The sequence below is a fragment of the Anabrus simplex genome, chromosome 7 (genome assembly GCF_040414725.1).
Source record: "Anabrus simplex isolate iqAnaSimp1 chromosome 7, ASM4041472v1, whole genome shotgun sequence".
NCBI lineage: Eukaryota > Metazoa > Arthropoda > Insecta > Orthoptera > Tettigoniidae > Anabrus > Anabrus simplex.
In genome coordinates, this window is record NC_090271.1 from 262131882 (window position 1) to 262153321 (window position 21440).

Below are 21440 nucleotides of genomic sequence, written 5' to 3' on the forward strand. Positions count from 1 at the left end.
ATTATTATTATTATTATTATTATTATTATTATTATTATTATTATTATTATTATTATTATTACGTAATGTTTTGGGGGTCATTATTTGATTTTTAGGTCATCCTATAGTCCGGGCTTGCTCATCCCCTAACTATTCGGTGAAAGATACAGCATTGATTTTAAAATTTTATTTATAATCGAATGTAGCTGGTGTTATTTTGTCAAAAATTTTTATTTCTTAAACACTGTTTTATATTTCCTAACTTATAAATGCTCATCTCATTTACCGACATCTTACATGAGAAATCCTGAACAGTTTCTTTTATAGTCTACTTCCTTTCTCTCTCGACTTTATCATCTCTTTTCTTTTACGCTTAACAGATTTCGAAGAAAAAGAAAGATGGCTTCCAGTCTATTAAAAAGAGCAACTTGAACAAAAGGAATAAAAACCAATACTGTAAAAAAGAACCCACGGCAGAAGGGGGTATAATTAATTCCCTGTCTAAGCCACAGTGGAAGAGTAGCGCTAGCATCGTCTCTCGATAAACCTCCCCAAAACACTAAGTTAAGTGCGTTTCAATTTAGTTGAGGTTTTTTGAACCAATGAGGCTTTAGTAGAGGCGGGAACAGCTTGTAGAATGGTTGCCTGTGATTGGCGGTGGGTTGGCTGTGGGGGAGGCAGACTCTGTAGTAGGGAGGAACAGCCGGCCTCGCGCCTCCCGCCACGACTTTTGTGTCTTTGCCCTGGAGTGGTGGAAGGCGCTCATTCTCAACAAGCAGCCTAAGCTTGTCAACAAGTGCAGCGAACAGTGCAACATGCGTGTTATTCAACTTAGGCCTAAATGAACATTTTGGACTGAATCTAATTAATTGGATACGCTTACAACATTCTACAATACTTCAAAGCATTTCGGACAGCCGTGTGGTAACTGTCATCAGTCAATTATTGTGATATTATATTGTGTGTTTATGACGGATAACGTGACAATTTGTGATACTATATTCTAATGGCAACTCCTTCATAAACTGTTAGCATGGGATTGTGAAAAGTGCATTCCTCTTCACTGCACCTGTGTCTCAAACAACTGTTACAATGCACATTTTCTGTAGACAATGGAAGAGTACAAGATTATCAAGAAACTGTCGAGTGATTTTTTGTTTTCAGCTAGGTTGCCTTTGAAAAAACTGTAGCATTATATTCTTATTTCACTGTGAAGCTAAGCTTAACGTCATTTGACTGGAATTGAAGAACCAGTAGTTAAAATATTTGGGAAATTCTGTGATATTCAAATTGTTCTCAGATGTTACTAAGTACTGTACAAAGTAAGAAGAAATAATGTCCTTCAGAAGGTACAAAATCGATAACGTGTGTACTTAACGGCCCAAACGGTGCAACTGTAATAAACTCACCACTGGTTTCAACGTAAAGTAGCCTTCAAAACAGTGATAGCCTAGTTAAGGAAATTAAGCCACAGTTTAGTTTATTCCTCCGGTTTCTATAAGGCTGTTGTTGGTTTGTTGTCAAGTTTAAACATTACTTCTTCTATCGGATATTTTGTGACTGCTAAGTGATAGGTACTTCGATTATTTCACCGCAGTTTTCAACGTTGCAAATTGAAGAGTATTCTCATTAAATATTTGCAGCCATCGTACACGGTCGATATTTGGATAGAATTTGTCTGCAAGTTCTAAAGTGGCTCGAGGAAAAGTGTGTGTGGGGTGAAGCAGGGAATGTGTGATGCTCTATAAAGAGCAGAGGATGGAGACACAGCAGGACTTGTCGGACGAAGATAGGGAGATCCGTGTGGACTCGGATAGCGGCGATGACAGCTGCTGTGCCAGCAGCCTTGCGGAAGACGGTGACTTGATTAGCCATGGGGGTGGCGAGTTCCCGCGTCGTGACGTTGAGGACCGGAGTGCCTCACCATCTCCACCCCCGACTACCGCAAACTCAGCGCTCACGTTCAGCATCTCGAGACTGTTGGGAACCGACGTTGAGACGGTGCCTACGTCCACCGCCGTTCACCACCACTTACCGCCCCCACAGGCACCGCACGATGCCATCACGTCTTTGTACTCACACCCCGCGATCGTTCAATTCAGCGGCGCCCGAACCGCCACCACCCTGTGCGGACCTGGAGGACTTGTATATACCACGGCGGCAGGTGTCATCAGGGTACCTGCACATCGACCACCGCCTCCACCACCTCTCGGTTCCGGAATCGCACCAGGGGGCGGCGTGCCGGCCCTGGCAGCACCTTTCCCATGGCTAGCGTCTATGGACCCAGCGTCGCTACAAAGAAGTGCAGCAGCTGCCGCCTTCGCTTCACAGGTGGTCAAGGAACGACTCTCAGGTGAGCACCCAATGGAATTTCAGTTAAATGGTAGAAAAATGTTTCGAAATGCCTTGAATAAATGCAGTTTTATTATCCGGATGGAAAGTCCAACAGTTCCCATCCTGCAATTCGAGTATTCTTTAGCGCAAGCTTCAAAGTAATTTAATTCGTGGAATACGAGATAGTTTCACCAAGTTTCGTAATGATCACAATTTATTACAAAGCTGGATACCCCACCTAATCAAGTACACGACACGCTCCCGACAAGCACGTAAGCGACCGGCTGGAGACGACAGAAGAATATTCCGATACATCTTATTACAAATTTCCAACAGATCACAAGTTACGCAAAAGGAATGCTCTCACCATTAATACTCTAAAACTTTGGACATTAAACTCACAAGACAATAGGATATCGACCAGTACCCAACTATAGACCTGCCTAAGAGGATTTTAACTAATTGTATTCATTTCACCAAAATTAGCATATTTAAAAATGCAAAATTGGCCTATGTATTGTTTTAATATAGAACTGTACAGTTCATTAAGAGAGTGTTAATAAAGCATCAAGACCACACCAGTGACACTTCACAAACGAAATTTTATAATTTTAGACTCTTATAAATCCAATTTGACATCACTCTGATAACAAATTGTAGGTGTATAACTTAAACTCAGAAATAAGTCGTGTTTAAAGTTAGAAATAAGTAGTGCTTTAACATTGTAGGTTATTTTATCAAGATTATGGTTCTTCAGCAGCTGAAGATGCCCTATACAGACCGAAACCGGTACTGTAAAATGTATTAAAAACATCAAAATTGATAAAATAACGTTTTGATTAGGTGGGAAATCCAGCTTTATAATTATTGTGATTGTTGGAACAAACAATACAGGGCTAATGAAGCTAATAAACTATGAAGTTTCGTAATAACTAATTACCGGTACTACATTTCCTTTTATTTGGGAAGAACCTCCTGTATTTACAGGCTGCCACTAAGTGCAAGGTAAAACATATCAAATTTTCCGCACAGTTCTATTAATTGAATAAAACTGTAAATTATAAAGAAACAGTATAATTAGTGCGGCATTTCAGAGCTGTAGCTATAGAGATGGTGTCTCAAGATGTTGATGGAGCCTCGAAGGACGAGAGTCACAATTTCGGGGATAAGCTTCATTGGAAGTTTGAAGCGCTTCCACGTGGCGACAAAGTAACGAGATACAGTACCGCGAACTCCGACCATTATCCCTATTATTATAATTTCCTGACGGTGGTATTTAGTTTTGTAATAAGGGATAGTGGGTTTATATTTTTTTATCTTTTCTTTATTAACCTCCTCTGTTTGACCGGTATGGTGCTCGAACCTGACAGTCGGATCTGAGATGAATCCTTGAGAACTGTTGTCTTTAAAGGCTGTGAAAGCATCATTTTGTGACATTCTTCTTCATGAAACACATATGAATTACGAAATAAACCTTATTCTAAACAAACATAAAGTGGCTGTAGGCCTACACTTTTTTAAGATAGGGATGACTTTTTAACAAGCATAATCATCCGTGAACAGAAATATCGTACTTACCTCCTAGCTCACGAGTAGGTTGCAGTTCAATAAAATGTGTCAGTCTGGCACCCTGTGGTTAGAAGGCATATAGGCTGTTGTAACCTGATAAAGAAGTGTCTAGAAGATTATAGGCTACTGTGTGACAGTCACCTATATTGTCATACTCAGTTCTCAGTTTATGATACCAATAACCTTGAAATTAATGGTGTTTGTAATTCTAGTAACAATAATAATAACAACAATAACAATGTAATTTGGAAACACAGTGATATAAATATATTTATAGTTGTTCCATTATGAATTAATCCAATGATTCGCAACTATTTTTTACGATGTTATAGTTTTGATAAGTAAAAAGTAGCCTGTAGCCTAAATTTTAAGGGCAGAATTGATTCTGACATCCACCCGAATTAAAAAAATGTAGGGTATTAGAAATTCATCGGAGAAAGCAAGGTGACAGTGTTTTAGGATAAAGCACTGAAGATTATTTTGAAATTTTAGGAGATATTTACGTCACTAATATAACATTAATATTGCATTCAGAGAAGTGGATTTATCCAATTTTATTTTAAGAGGAATTGGCTGACTATTGTGAGCAGGCCTATATAGTAATAACTCTGTCCTTTAACCTAGACCCTACTGTATTTTCAATCAAATATTATTCATAGGGCCCATGTTTTTGGTATTAACACATAATTCTGCGCCAAATTTTCAATAGGCCTATAACGATCTACTACAGTAATATATTAAATATAATTTGAATAGGCTATCTGCTAATGAATGAGCTCTTTAATGCATCATTAAAAATTAATGTATGATATTTATTTATTTATTTATTTATGTATTTATTTATTGTAATTATTACTAATTCACGCAGTTCCTTATTTCTAATCCAAAATACAAAAGATATTTTAAACAACACAATTTGTTGCAAAAATGTAATTGGAATATTGTTTAATTTCATATGAAACTTTGTATAAAGATCCTGTCTGTACGCATCGTTAATAATTAATCAAGTTTAGACTTTATGCTTGATTTCCTATTTTTAAACAATTCATTGAGTCAAGTGTACCTTCGCATTCACCTTCTTCCTTTTAGTAATATAAGGTAGGTCTACCATGAATTGATAGACTACAAATGTTTTAAATATTTTAATTCACAATTATGCGCTAATTTACTTAGAAAAACGGAATTAATTATAGCACAAAACAGGTCTACCAAAACATCCTTCCCTGAAGTGTGATAATTAACTCGACTTAAAAATGCTTGTCACAACATTTTCCTTTTGTCGGCGATGAGACCGATTTTCTCTGCTCGTTGGTAGGCTATAAGATGCGCATACGGGTTAACAACAGTGTTGGCGTTAGTGTAATCACTGTGACAAATAAGTAAAGAATTACGCTATGATCCACGACTTTGAGAAGTGGATGCACTTCAATAAAATATACGTCGTTATCAAGTTCTACATTAAGTAGGCTAGTATCTGATCTCAACATCACTGTGAAAGTTTATAGAAATAAAAGGATATAGGCTGTTATAATAAGAAGGGATAGATAACTTGTTTCAGCATTGTAATGCGGACCCTCGGATGAGGATGGACGATGTCCACTGTGTATAGGAAACTGTATGTTACTGTGGTAGAGGATAGTGTTTAATGTGGTGTGTAATTTATAGGAATTCCAAGGACGGCAGAAACATTCAGTCCCCTAGCGAAAGGAATTTATCCGTTTACAATTAAAATCCCACGACCTATCCGGGACTAGAACCCGGGGGGATGAAACTGCAAGGCCAAAACACTTCCCTCTCCGCCATGGAGCCAGATACAGAAAGAAAGGAAAGAATTAGAATTACATTATGCAGGCTTACATGATAATCTTACGTTAAGGGAAAATTGCAGTGTGGTGTGCTCCAATGGTCGGTGCTAGGACCCCTTCTTTTTTTCTATTTTAATTAATGATGTCTCAAAAAACCTAACGCACTGCAAATACCACAATGATGGGCAGAGAACAAGAAAAAGTAACTGGTCGCAATTACAGTTAAGCCCCTGCTTGATAAATATTTTACTCAATTACGATGAAAATTTACTTTTTCAACAAGCAATCTTTAAAATTACAATTACAATGACTTTACAAAACGTTAGTGCTAAGGAAGTCACTGCTTCATTTTTGCTTGCGGCTGGATAAATACAAAAAAATTCAAGGAAAAGGAATATATCGTCGTTGCCGGGACAAAACCTCCTCTGTGAAATATTTTAGCTTAGCAATTTGGTCCGTAAGGTTCTGTCATCTAAGGTGCAATATTGTGTGACAGTTGTCAAGACATTCTCGCTCTTAATGTATGTGCTGCGGGTCAGTATATCTCCAAAAATATTAACACACAGGAGGTTTCGTCCCGGCAACGACGATATAGCCTATTACATATTGTGTGTGCGTTCTTTTTATCATAGAGAGACTAATCATGATACCTTGGAATTTTCGAAATTATACTTTTCCGTTATACTTTGCCTGGCCGAGACGGTAAAGGCGTGCTCAGTTCTTCCGGAAGGACGTGGGTTCGATTCCGCATCAGGAAGTCGAACAATTTTAGATACGAGATTTTCACATCCGGAGGTGCACATGGGTCTGAAGTTCACTCAGTCTACACCAAAACTGACTACCAGGTTAATTCCTGGGGGCAGAGGTGGCCGAGCGTAAAGGTAACCACTCTAAACCATCGAGTGCCGAGGGTATGGATAGTGGAAACCTTTACCTTCCACCCTTCCAAGGATCTTCATGGCCTGTACAGAAATGACTTGGCTTTTTTAAATTATTATTTTAGTTAATGAATTTTAGCCTTTGAAATGATTTTTCATTTACTGCGCAAATAAATAAATTGGATCTTGAAATTATCGTCATTAATCCTCGGCGTCTCACGAGGGAAGTGCACCTTTGTATTTATTGTTAAATCACCCAGCAGGAGCACTTCAAGAAATACCTCTGTTTAATTTAAAGAACGTCGTTGGAATGCCTTTGAAAGTACTGTAGATGTAAGAAAGTACCTCATCCAGAACTGGTGAAGTTACTGGTTCTGTTGTAGTAGAACTGAAAAAGTAGTCTCCACCATAAGTTATTTTTTCACGCTCCTGCCTCCGAGCGATATACTGTATATCAATTACTACAAAGTAAGGAGTCTCCGTGGCTCAGACGGCAGCGCGTCGGCCTCTCACCGCTGGATATCGTGGTTCAAATTCCAGTCACTCTATGTGAGATTTGTGCTGGACAAAGCGGAGGCGGGACACGTTTTTCTCCGGGTACTCCGGTTTTCCCTGTCATCTTTCATTCCAGCAACACTCTCCATTCTCATTTCATAGCATCAATCATTCATTAATAAATCACTTTGGGAGTGGCGACCCCATCGTACTAACAGCCTATATCTGCTTCATTCATTACATCCCTGACCCGGTCAATGACTGGAAAACAGGTCGTAGGTTTTCATTTTCACTAGAAAGTAACGATTAGAAAAATGTAACGATTACTAGAAAGTAACGATTACAAGAATGTAACGATTACTAGAAAGTAACGATTAAAAGAATGTGGTGATTGCAATGTTATTTCAAGAAGTACGAGTAAAAAACTCTAAAAATAAATTACCAACCGCCCAATTAAGTTGGTAATTCAACCCAGGTTATGGCTTCTGATTGAACTATAGGGAATAGAGAAGAGAAGGTTGTCTAAGAAACGAATGAACCAGATCGTGAATGGTAAGGTGAGCAGAGGATGGCCTAACACACAATGAATGGACTCAGTATTGAATGAATTCAACCGAAGCAGCAGAAGAGGTCATAAAAGGCTAAGAGTAGAAAAATAATTTCCAGATGCTTGGAGACTATAGCGTAGGTATGGTCAAAATTAATAGACCTAATGAAAACTGACTAGAAGTGATACATAAATAGTAAATTTTAGTTATTAAACCAGGAACTACGGAGTCAGAATACAATGAATTTTTCCACGAGCGCTGTTTACCGGAATGCTTATTTGTCTCGGCTACAAGGGCGGCCTCATAAGCGATTATTTTAATTGGAAGATCACCCTGCAATTAGTAAAAAGGGCCTATTGTATTACATCTGTAGACTACCAGCACATACCAACAAAGAGTACCCCAAAATTAAATAGAAATAACAAACAGTAGTCACTAAATGGGAGAGAGAGCGGTAGCCTATGATTAGCGAATGGCTTAGCTGCTAACTTTCCACCCACACGGCTAAGGTTCCAATCTCAAAAACGACGTGGCGTGAGGTAAGTCATTCGGCCTTAAACTCCGGCCAAAACCAAAATGAGCCTCAGCGACCCCAGAAATAACTAGGAAAATCTTAAAAATGTATGTAATATAGTCACTCTTCTTCTTCTTCTTCTTCTTCTTCTTCTTCGTCTTCTTCTTGTTTTCCTACCGTTTACCCACACCTGTGAGGTCGCGGGTGCGAACTGCGCCGCACATGTGGATTTGGCCCTCTTTTACGGCCGGATGCACTTCCTGACGCCAAATGTACATATTTTTTTTTTTTTTTTTTTTTTTTTTTGACACTCATTCTATGTGGACACAGTACTGGTTAGTGGTGCGTTGGACAGGTAGGCCTACCACGGCACAAGGCGATGTAACTGCAACATAGTCTACCATTAAAAGCCGAGATACGAATTTATGACTATGTTGCGAGAGTCGGATTTAGAAGCAGAATGATTATGCTGCAGACTACAAGAACGCATCTCAAAAATATAAATTCCAAATGAACATAAAAAATAAAAAATATTCACAAGTTAAACATATTCACAGTTAAGAACATTTAGTCTAATAATAATTTTCGTACTATTATATTATTCATAGCCTCCATGGCTCAGGCAGCAGCGCGCCGGCCTCTCACCGCTGGGTTCCGTGGTTCAAATCCCGGTCACTCCATGTGAGATTTGTGCTGGACAAAGTGGAGGCAGGACAGGTTTTTTCTCAGTGTACTCCGCTTTTCCCTGTTATCTTTCATTCCAGCAAAACTTCCGCTATCATTTCATTTCATCTGTCAGTCATTAATCATTGCCCCAAAGGAGTGCGACAGTTTTCGGTAGCCGGCACAATTTCTATCCTCGCCGCTAGATGGGAGCTTCATTCATTGCATACCTGAGCGGGTGGAATGACTGGAAACAGGCTGTGGATTATCATTTCACTATTATATTATTCATACATTCCACACGCCTTACCCTCCCTTCTCCCATCTGTATATTTCCATTCGTCTGGCAAATAGCGCATTGACTTTTGCCGCAACCCTGTTACGTTTGGCGTAAATGAGTGGTTTTTTTTTTTTTTTTTTTTTTTTTTTTTTTTTTTTTTTTTTTTTTTTTTTCTATGGGCTTTACGTCGCACCGACACAGATAGGTCTTATGGCGACGATGGGATAGGAAAGGCCTAGGAGTTGGAAGGAATCGGCCGTGGCCTTAATTAAGGTACAGCCCCAGCATTTGCCTGGTGTGAAAATGGGAAACCACGGAAAACCATTTTCAGGGCTGCCGATAGTGGGATTCGAACCTACTATCTCCCGGATCCAAGCTTCACAGCCGCGCGCCTCTACGCGCACGGCCAACTCCCCCGGTGTAAATGAGTTAAGTGGATTGAACTGCAATCATGTTTCTTTTGAAATTGCCATAGACGGATATTTTCTGACCATTAAAGGCCAAGATACGAATTATGGACTATGTTGTTAGGTTCAGATTTAGACTGTGCTGCAGACTACAAGAACGCATTTCAAAAATGTACATTGCAAAAAAAAAAAAGTAAAAAAAAAATTAAATACTGAAAATATTCACAAGTTAAACATGGTCAAAATTAAGAACATTTAGTCTAATAATAATCACGAATACACAAATTCTTTATTCGTGCATTTCCTGTACTCATCCTAATAGAATAGAATAAGAAATGTAAAAGAAGTCGAATTAAATCAGGATATCGATGGCTTACTTCTAAAACCTCGTATCTCCCAATGCTCTTCCTATCCATTATTTTCCTTAAAACTGGTCTCGTCTGGAAATGCCTCGTATGGATATGAAGCCAATCATAATTTTCTTTGTTTTCATTTTCTTTGCTAGTGTGTAAAAGAAAACGAACCTTAAATACATTATACTGTAGGAGTTCGTAAATTCGCCATGCAAACAACATCTCTACAATAGTGTGTGGTGAGGTCCATTTTCCTTTACCCGTTATCATAGGAAAATTAACACAACGAAAATTATTCTGATGGACTGCATATGCTGTAAATGCATTACTAAATAATTTATTAACTGTTCACAGTTAATTAAAGGAATTGGTGAACTCTTAGGGAATTCATGTCTTAGAGTTTTAGCACTCACATTTCAAACACAGTAATTTATTTAGCATTACGTTTTATTTGTATCAAACTGAATGATAAAACGGCCGAATACGTTAAGCTATTTTTAAGCAAGAAACGAATGGGATATCTCACACAGAAGACCCTGCCGGAATAAGAGCGGGTGGGGTACACTATGTATAGGATCCCACACACATATGTTAAATCCGGGTCTGTGATATTGTTGACGATCAGAAGACACTCTCATTCAGTTCCTGAAGCAGTGTTCACCATCCTCTTCCATGCAGGTCACTCTATAGGTGCACTTGCCATCACCGCAAACACTGAGTGACACACTTGGTGTATTGGTGTATGAAATTGTTTGAACACCATTAAACAGTCTCTTATCCCACTGTTTGTTCCCAACGTGAACAATTTCACACGAACTCTTGCTGCCCTCTCTCTGACTGGCGTAAGAGTTTCGGGTAGTTACGGTAATTATTTTAAAAAGTACTTCTAAAAATAACGATCACTGGTGATATCACTAACAGTTTTTCAAAGGCACACGTATCAAGTAACTGTTTAGTATTACGTGATTATCTTACAGCGGTTTCACCAGGAGACACAAAGTTTTAATTGGAATCTGAATTATAGTGATATGACTTTTTACTTGAAGAGTCCCACGTGCACTAGCTGGGATTGCAACAAATGTGTCCTTAGTGAGAAGTCAGTGTCAATACCACCCCTGAAGATGGTTTTCCGTGTTTTCCCATTTTCACACCAGTTAAATGCTGGGGCTGTAGCCTACCTTTATTAAGACGACACTCCGGAGATAAAAATCGCTTTTTTCTTCATTTTGATGAATTTTTTATGACTGAAATTGAAGGGATTGAGTTTCTTTTTTCTTGCCACGAAGTTATTCCGCTGAATTCAAACAATTTATCACTGTAATAATGCTTTGTTTGCCAATTGTAATTTTGCATTTAAATCCCATTTTCTCCCATATATTCTGCCAAATGTAACAAAGATTGTATGACGTATGTATCACAGCTATATTATGAAACCTGCGGATGGAATTTTTGATTGCAGAATTTTTCAAGTAGTAACTTAGGGATTTTTTTGCCCAAAACTTTAGAACGTAAAAATTACACAAACTTGAGTACGTTATATCTCTTTATATAAATTATATACAGAAAAATCGATAAGTAGTGCTTTTAAGAGAAGTATTATCTACCAAATTACGAATTTACATTAACATGTTAATTAAATTTCATGATAAAATGGAATTAAACATTTCCAAAATTTGGAAAACTATTAATTGTATATGAAAATATTCGTGACATCTCTACTTTTATGTAGGTGACATTCCCACAAAGTTTCGTGAAAATCTATGCATTAGGTACAAATATATTTTTATCTGCGGAGTGTCGCCTTAAGTCACGGTCATTTCTTCCCAGTGCTTTTCCTATCCCATCGTCGCCATAAGTAATGTCTGTGTCTGTGCGACACCAAACAAATAGCACATGAACCGTTAGCAGTCAGAAGAGGGATTTTGAAAACTGAAGATACAGGAAAAGTGAGGACTACCTTGACGCTTACATGTACTGCACTTTCTTAAATGCATAATGTTAGATTCGTTTTTCACCCACAAAAATGATCAAGAAACAGTCCGGCTCCGTGGCTAAATGGTTAACGTGCTGGCCTTTGGTCACAGGGGTCCCGGGTTCAATTCTCGACAGGGTCGGGAATTTTAACCATAATTAGTTAATTTCGCTGCCAAGAGGGCTGGGTGTATGTGTCGTCTTCATCATCAGTTCATCCTCACCACGACGCGCAGTTCGCCTACGGGCGTCAAATCAAAAGACCTGCATCTGGCGAGCCGAACTTGTCCTCAGACACTCTCGGTACTAAAAGCCATACGCCATTTCATTTCATTTCATTTCATTTTTTTATCACGACACACCGGTAATCCAACATTTTAAATCTCCGTTGATGCGATCACTGAGGGAATTTTTGGTCACAAGGTATTTACACACCCTTACAGATTAGGGGCACTTGCATGCAAGATTACAGCTTTATAATTTTCTTAATATCTTTGTGATATTATGCCTGGACAAAAACAGTCTACCTGGCCTTAGAAAACACAACATACCATAAAGCTATATTCGTACAATAATATATGTCGGGCTGAACGATGACGAGACAGGAATTAATCCACGCAACCACACTCTGTGATGCTCCATACATCCCGGGTAATCCACCAGTTAATCGTCTTTTAGAAAACACCTCCACGGCATGTTTCTTTGTCTTGACTACGCTACGGTGGCATAAGTGGTCTTTTGTAAACTCTCGCTTGCCTTTAGTATAATTGCAAACATTTTATCCATCACAGCAGTGATGTCTGGACGCAAACTGGTATGTTATGAGCTGATGAACAATGGGCGAAGATGGTTCGACTCCAACTTAATAATTCTTAGAATTTAATTCACGTCATTCAGGTTTGGTTATTATTCCTTTTAAATTAGGTAAAGTGAAGTAATATTATGTAGGCCTATGCAAATCTCTATTTGTCATCTTCATCACGCAGTTGAGTTATGGAACGATTTGTAATCAATGACTCAGAAAACATTAAATAGGCCGTGTTTGACAGCTAACATGAACGTAAGTGTTCCACAAGCCTACATTCTAGTAATCAAATAGGAAATTATATAGTCCCCCGAGAGTGGGCACAACGTATGTCTGAAAAAAAATATGCCCTAGCCTTTTCTGTTGTGCCACTTTGTACTTAATATATTCTCACATGACGGAGATCATCACCACCATCATCTTCACCGTAGAGAATTGCTTTCGAAAGCATCGGAGTTATATATCATGGGTTCTTAAACTGTTGAAGAGACCAATTCTAGAAGTAAAAACACTACCGCAGTACCGACATATAAAATTCATTGAAGTGGTTTGTTATTGCACAACACGGCGGTCACTTATTCTCTGAATGTTCACTCCTTTCTACGATATCTTTTTATTGGGTTCATGTCTTCATCAACGTCTCGTACACTATCCACTCAGTACCGCCTCGACCACGACAAATATGTAGAATAGGTAGACTGACGAATTGCTTTCTAAAAACTATAATAGGTCACAATAGTAGTCAATGACTTTATTATTATTATTATTATTATTATTATTATTATTATTATTATTCCATTATGGGTTTCGCAAACATTACTTTATTACGTGCCTGTCCACTTGAATATGACGTTCCTGTTTGACATCCTGGCAGTGCTGTCTCCAGTTGTGAAATGATCAGTAGTTGAAGTTTTGTCAACGTAGCTTAAGGGTATGCCTAATTATTGGTCCCAAATTCCAGTGAAATTCATTTCCCCATACCCTATCTAGGACGGTGAAATCATCAACATGTGACAATTTGCGCCACAACATAAAGCGCACTTTACCACTGGATATCACTTTCATAACACAGTTGTTTCTAACTACCTCACATTAGACTCCCCGGTGATTCCCAGAGTTAGTCACTTGCCTGTGGCTAACAACCACCAGATATCTACACTATAATAATCACCTTAACATACTAACTGAGAACTAAATAGATAAATAAGTACACCAGGACGTAATGCTTACTGAACGAAAATTACAACGTTTTCATTGTCGCCTCTTCGTTTATTTTGTACACGCTCTCGCCATATTACTAAATAAATTTGAACTATCGGATAGGCGGATGATAATTATTTATTTAACGGGCGACTCACAAATTTTTCAGGCCTACTATACATGATATCTCTAATGTGACAGGGCCAGAAATTTGATAACAAAATGTATAACAATAAAAATATTAATGTTATTGATTTCACGACCCACTAACTAGGCCTACTTTTCTACGGTTTTCGGAGACGCTGAGGTGCTGGAATTTTGTCCCGTGGGAATTCTTTAAAGAGCCAGTAAATCCACCCAAACGAGGCTGACTTATTTGTGCACATTCAAATACCACCGGACTGAGCCAGGATCGAACCTGCCAAGCTTGGCTCAGAAGGCCAGCGATCTACCGTATGGGCTGCTTACGTTTCGAGCAATGCCCATGTAAAAATCATGAGTAGAATAGTCTTTTATAACAATGAATCGACACAAATATGTAAATTAAAAATCAGGATTGGGATGTATCGGATACTGGTAAGGTCATTTCAGTCATAAAAAACATCTGTGAGTTTTGGGCGAAATAAAATGCTAAGATTTATTTTAGCTTCGTTTATTCAGATAAAGTATTAACACTACTGTAAGTTAAAGCTTATGAAGCACAGGCCTATCATATGAGAGATATGACACATAGACTACGGCAAAGTTTGTACAATAATGTTCACACAAGTATATGACACATAGACTACGGCAAAGTTTGTACAATAATGTTCACACAAGTATATGACACATAGACTACGGCAAAGTTTGTACAATAATGTTCACACAAGTATAAGATGGAGACAAATCTTCGGCAATCGAATATAAATTTGAAGTGATATTAGCGACTCTTTCGTGTTGAAGGAATCAACATCGAAATCTCCACAGATTCAGAGTCGAGTTTGCCCGTGGCGGAGGCGGCTCTGTCTGAAACATTCTAACAATTTGAACGAAGCTTCCCGATCGATTTAAGTGGATGTTTCCACGAGTTTGAAATTTGAAGGAAGAATGATTTGAACCATCTATATGTCGTCGACAAGTCCTGATTGTCATGCTATATTAAAGTAAATCTGGATTCTATATTAATAATTCGAGCCTTTTGATATCGTACGTACTAATTATCATTCAAGTCTCAAAATCTCCCTGATATGCTAGAGCTAAGTGACATATACCATCGCGTAGAAGACATAATTGTGCCAAGATAACATAACTGTCGCATTCACCGATGACGTCATCGCACAGGGAACGAAAACAGCAAGGTGTCGTTTGTTATATTATCAGCTGTAACTCCAGACTAAGTGGATATATATCGATGGCCGAGTTGTCAATCGATTTTTATCAATATCTTACATCACCATGTCGGCCTTTCATTAATGTCGTTTGAGTGTTTTGAGCGACAGTCTTCAACATTTCAAAATATGTTATCAAATTTCAATTTACACGAGTACCATTCTCTTACCAGTATGCTAAGTGTCACTGTACAGCAGTCTTTTTGATCCTAAGAAAGTTGTATTGCCTTACAAATGACACTTACGTCATCGAAGTATGTCCACTCAGTCGGAATTTATATTCATTGAAATCTTCCAGACACCTCTCATCAATAACAAAATGACGGTCCGCCCCACTCCGTCGTGCAAGCGACATCAAATCCCAACTAGGTAAAATAAATTATCTGATTCTCTAACTATCATAAGGTATGATTATGTTTTCGATATGAGAGATTGTTGTTGAGCTGTAACGCAAAACTCTATTCCACTTGTTTGTCATCTGATTTTGCGCAATGTCATCAGCATATGAGCAAATTTAAAGGTTTTAATATCAATAAAATGTTTTTTAAACTATTTGCATTCATACAATTCTCTTTAGAAGAACATTCACTAATTCCAAGTTTCGTCTGCCAAGGGATTGTGGTGGGGATTAATGTTGACATAACTATTTATTATGGCTGAGGATCATCCGAAAATTTGTGTAACGTAACGCGACAAAATGAGTGACGGAAGTGTAACCGTAGCAACCGCGCAGGCAGTGATGTGAGATATGGATGGCCAGGTAATGTTACCTAGCAACCGTGCAGGCTGTCTTATGACTGGTGGCCATCTGAAATTAGCAGCCGTTAATGGAAGGTTAAAAGTGTTTATTTTTTAATTTTTGAGAAGAACTGGGCAACCATCTTCACTTAACACTCGTAAGAGTATCTGCCGTATCTGGTCCTTCATAGGACGAAGGTATTGGGTATAGCAAAAGAGAGGCAAGGGCCACTGCGGGCGTGATAATGAAAGTAAATCGTAAATCGTAAATCGTAATATCTGTGAAGTCGGAAAAGGACCAGAGATGAGGAAGGAAGTCCGACAGGAGAGACTGAAATGATGAGACTGTCACAAGTAAGTTGAAGCAATGCCGGACTCAGTTAGGGGGCCTGTAGTCGTCTACCTACGCTCTGTTAATAATGCTCTCCGTGTGTCACTATTGAGCAAGTAAGTCCTCCGAAAAACGTATTAAATACTATTACTACTAGTAATAATCAATAGTAATAATCAATAGAACAAACAGGGTTAGAAAAGGAAGCACAGAAAGTTCGCCTCCGGAAACTCAAGAGATCATAAGGGGTATCATGTGGCATTTACAACAGAAAGTGCATGTCCAAACCCACAAAGATTTGATACTATAATACGGTGATCAAACCTCAAGTAACCTACTGTACGTGAGTGGAACGATTATCAACAGAAAAGGAGGTATAGAGAACACCTTGAAAGAAGAATGGAAGATCACGACTAAAATTCTTGGCCCAGAAAAAAAATGGAATACGGATACAGACTGATATTCCACAAAGCAACTTTGATTCGTCGTACACATCTTCCTTTCTTCTTATCTTTTATGTCTGTCCTATATTCTAAACACATTCCACCTTTTCTGACTCAATTTGGTCACAATGGTATAGTTGTTCTACCACGCATTTCTAGAGCTCCTGTATAGTGTAGTTCCTATTTCTGTGTACCGTAGCTGACTCTATTTCCCTCTTCTTTTCCGTATCTATCTTCAATATTTAGAAAAGCAAAGGCGATCTTCTGAGTACAGTTATCTCATTTACAGCAGTACGATCAGACGTCCTTCTTCTTTCCACCATGCAGATTCATACTGCTTCATACAGCTCATTGAAGTAAATTTTATTCATCCTACACACACATCAGAAAATTAAGGTTAAAATTCCAGAAACAAGGCTTACACACAAGATCACGACATACGCCGGAAAACTGAAGATGAATGTAACAAGTCAAAAATAACCTTAAGAAAGCCCAGATAGATACATCAGAAATATTAGATAGCAATATGGTCAATCGAAGGGTAAACAGGTGGGTAGAACAGAATGGGAATAAGTTCCAAAGAGACCAGGAATCAAATGGAAGTGGTCCGAAGGAAGGAAGAGGGCCCACGAAGAAAAAATGAGATTAGACAGGCCAATCATAAAAGCACGAGGTGATCCAACAGGATCCATTCGCGCGTTGTAATAATAATAATAATAATAATAATAATAATAATAATAATAATAATAATAATAATAATAATAATAATAATTCATATAATAATATCCATCTCATTGGTTGAATGGTCAGCTTAGTGGTCTTCCTTTCAGAAGATCTCGGGTTCGATTTTCCATGTACGTTGGGGATTAAAATCTTAAAAGATAAATTAATTCCCTTGGTTCGTGGGCTGAGTGTTTGTGCAGTCCCCGATCCCTGCAACTTACATTTAGGCTAACACGCAGCACAATAGCACGCACAGTTTCCTGCCTTTCAGGGGCTAGCAATAACGGTACAAAATTATTATTATTATTATTATTATTATTATTATTATTATTATTATTATTATCTGGATTTTTAAAACTATTTTTGTGCTTTTTGGTTTCGGAGGCGATGTATAAGTGGATTGGAAATGTTTTGGAATGGATTACATGTTAGTTTTACTTTAAAAAGTTATAATGGTGGCTAAATATTTGGACACCATCCACTCCAGTGCACAGTGCCCAGCATGTTACTTTAAAAAGTTATATTGGTGGCTAAATATTTGGACACCACCCATTCCAGTGCACAGTACCTTGCATGTATATGGGGGGATATTTATTCAGTTACAGAATATTACGTGCTATTTATTTTTATTAGCAATACAGCGAAATTAAAAGTAAATTTTCATTGTTGGAGTATCACAAACAATGTGATCTCAATTTCTACGGAGTGGTACAAAGCACTCCAAACAGATCGCAACCTCACACTTTGAAGAGGCAAGACAAGTCTTGATCAAGTTTACGGTCTTTTTCGTGCTACAATGAGTACAGAGCCTGTTATTACCTCCCATAAGAATATGTTCATCTACTTTGTTAAACTTGATTTGAGTGCATAAGACGAAAATGCCGCAAAAAACAAATGTGAGATTATGACCCGCAATCAGAGTTATTATATTATTACAGAAAATATCATGTAATCGGTTCAAACATCAAAGAAGATTCACCATTTAGTGCCTATTTATTTGCCTAGGTGTGAATTCAAAAGTATTCCGAAGTTACCAGTTTATGCAGAATGACATAAATGAAAACAAAGAACTGATCAATGCAAGGCCAACAAATTATTTCAATATAATAATAAATATGCTGCAGATCAGCCTATTTGGGATCTTAGATGTTGGATGAATATTGACAAGTAAATACTCGTACGGCTCAGCAATTCAGACGCATCCAGCAAAGGAACAGATTCAAAACGATAGTGGTGAACAAAATGCATTTTAACAAGACACCCTGAATGGATGGTGGTTAAATCCTTTGCCACCTTGACCTTCATACTCTCCTACCGATTCGACACAACCTTTTAAACCTCACTATGTCGTCCAACATTGTCACTACACGTTCAGTGCCTTGATTCATGCATAGTCTACAAATGTCATTCAGCATAATCTGTAGCCAATCTGTTGGGTAGTTAAATATATATATAGCCACCATCATATAAGGGATTATTGTATGGTCTCAGGTGCTGAGCTACATGCCTTCCCACGTAGTGCCACATAGGCGGCCTGCCTAGCAATTTCAAATTTCCAATTAGGCTGCCATTTAGCAACAAAAGCGGAACTCTACGGGACGATTCCTACGATTGAGTTACTGTAGTTTTTTGTCGGATGATTCTGCGTTCACAACCAGACATTGCTAACATAACAACAGCAATGGGAAGGAGCGCCAATATTGTTGATCGTCCTTTGAAACTCCTCCATCTCGACCTGACACTCTACCACTGATCCACCGAAGCAGGTTAGTGAGCCCAAAATGCGAAGGGAAGTGGACTATTTATTTACTCAAGGTAAGGTAAGGGTTATTCTGCCCGAAGGCAGGTCCGAACCTCCGCAGAGGTGTTCCTGAGCCGGAGTTTACGTGCGGTAGGGTGGCCAGTTCATTTCCGCTCCTCCATTCCCTTACCCCCCCCCCCACCAACAGCGTGTGGCAACCCATCCAACTCCTGACCACGCCCAATGTTGCTTAACTTCGGAGATCTCACGGGATCCGGTATTTCAACACGGCTACGGTCGTTGGCTATTTACTCAAAATAATGATTAATTACTTTGTCCGGCTCCTTGGCTGAACGATCAACGTCATGACTTTCGGTTAAGACGACTCCTGGTTCGATTTCCAGCCGGATCGGGGATTTTAACTGGATAAGGCTAATTCCTTTTGCTCGGAAACTGGGTGTTTATGTTCGTCTTAATACACACAAGACATGACACTACCTACCAACACGGAAGGATGCAATTAGTAAATACAATAAAGCCATCCACAAAGGGGTGGCATCAGGAAGGGCATTCGGCTGTAAAATTTGACCCAAACCACCCGATCCGAAGAAGCTGGGAATAAAGACCAAGAAGAAGTAAATAACTACGTTGTGCAAATTATCTGTAATCCGTAATGGAGTGAATACATCTTATCCCTTACACTAACTACTACTATTTATTTATTTATTTATTTATTTATTTATTTATTTATTTATTTATTTATTTATTTATTTATTTATTTATATAAAGCTCAAACCACGGAATTTAATATTAATGATGCTACAAGAGAAGAAAAAATCAGAACAGGAGTGCGGCAAGGCTGCCCACTGTCACCATATCCCTTTAACCTGTTTATAGAAAATGCAGTTAGAGAAATGCACAGTATGCACTTTGCGGATGATATTGCTCTCTTAACTAATTCTGAAAAGGATATGAGTAAGATGCTAAGAACATTCAACAAATCCTTCGAAAAATGTTAACTAAAAATAAATATCAAGATAAGAAAATTCATGATAGTAGACAAAAAGAAGCCTACAGGCAGAAAACACTTAAAATTAAACAACACACCGATAGAACAAGTCATGGAATTCCCCTATTTGGATAGTGTAATTACCTCTGACAACAGATCCCTTTCAGAAATCGAAATCACTTCTCAGAACCTTTGTTTCGAGTGTGATATTGCACGAGAGAGAAAGCTGGACATTGGCCAAACAGGAAGAAACAAAAATTGAAGCTGCTGAAATTTGGTTTGGAGAAAAATTACCAAAACAAGTTGGACAGATAAAAAACAAATGACTTTGCTTTAAGGAACGTAAAAGATAATCGATGTTTATTAAATATGATAAAAAAGAGGAATACGAAGTTCCTTGGACACGTGCTGAGACATGACTCTCTTCTCCAAACCGAACTGGGGAGAAGATCCAAGGGACGACCAAGGATGTCACACATCAAAAACTCTCTCTCACCGAGCTCGATAGCTGCAGTCGCTTAAGTGCGGCCAGTATCCGGTATTCGGGAGATAGTAGGTTCGAACCCCACTGTCGGCAGCCCTGAAAATGGTTTTCCGTGGTTTCCCATTTTCACACCAGGCAAATGCTGGGGCTGTACCTTAATTAAGGCCACGGCCGCTTCCTTCCCACTCCTAGCCTTTCCCTGTCCCATCGTCGCCATAAGACCTATCTGTGTCGGTGCGACGTAAAGCCACTAGCAAAAAAAAAAAAAAACTCTCTCGGTGAACTGACATGTGGTTCATATAGCAACATGAAGAAGCTAGCAGAAGATCATCAGATGTGGCTACAGCGACAAGACATTACCTTCAGTATATAATGATGATGATGATGATTTATTTAGCGTATGGCTTTTTGTACCGGTAGTGTCCAAGGACATGTTCAGCTCGTCTGGTGCAGATCTTTATATTTGACTCCCATGGGCGACCTGCATGTCTCGATGTGGTGGGATGATGATGGCAAAGAGGTAGAGAGAGGGTGAAACCCGGTGTCGTTACATAGCCAACTCCTGTCGAATAGCACCAAGGGGTCTGCTCAATTGTTAAAGTCTCCATGCGACGGACAAATCACCATCAACAGCGTCTCATTTCTTCATTCCATTTGAACACTGCGGAGAGGTTTGGAATTGATTCAACCGTTTGGGATGTAATCTGCTGATTAATAATTGTACAATCGCACCTCTCCTGTGCTACAAGCGAACATTCTGATGGTGATTCTTTCAGCAAAAGGACTCGAACAGGCTAACCATG

At 38.7% G+C, this 21440-nt stretch overlaps 1 protein-coding gene across 1 annotated transcript in view; it reads left to right on the plus strand.

Annotated features, from left to right (window-relative positions):
• Positions 1 to 1737: 1737 nt before the first annotated feature.
• Positions 1738 to 21440, plus strand: part of C15 (homeobox protein C15) — a 405656-nt gene continuing 385953 nt past the window's right edge. The window contains exon 1 of the mRNA XM_067150915.2: positions 1738 to 2332. Within this exon, the coding sequence (XP_067007016.2) occupies positions 1738 to 2332 (595 nt within the window). The remainder of the gene's footprint in view (positions 2333 to 21440) is intronic.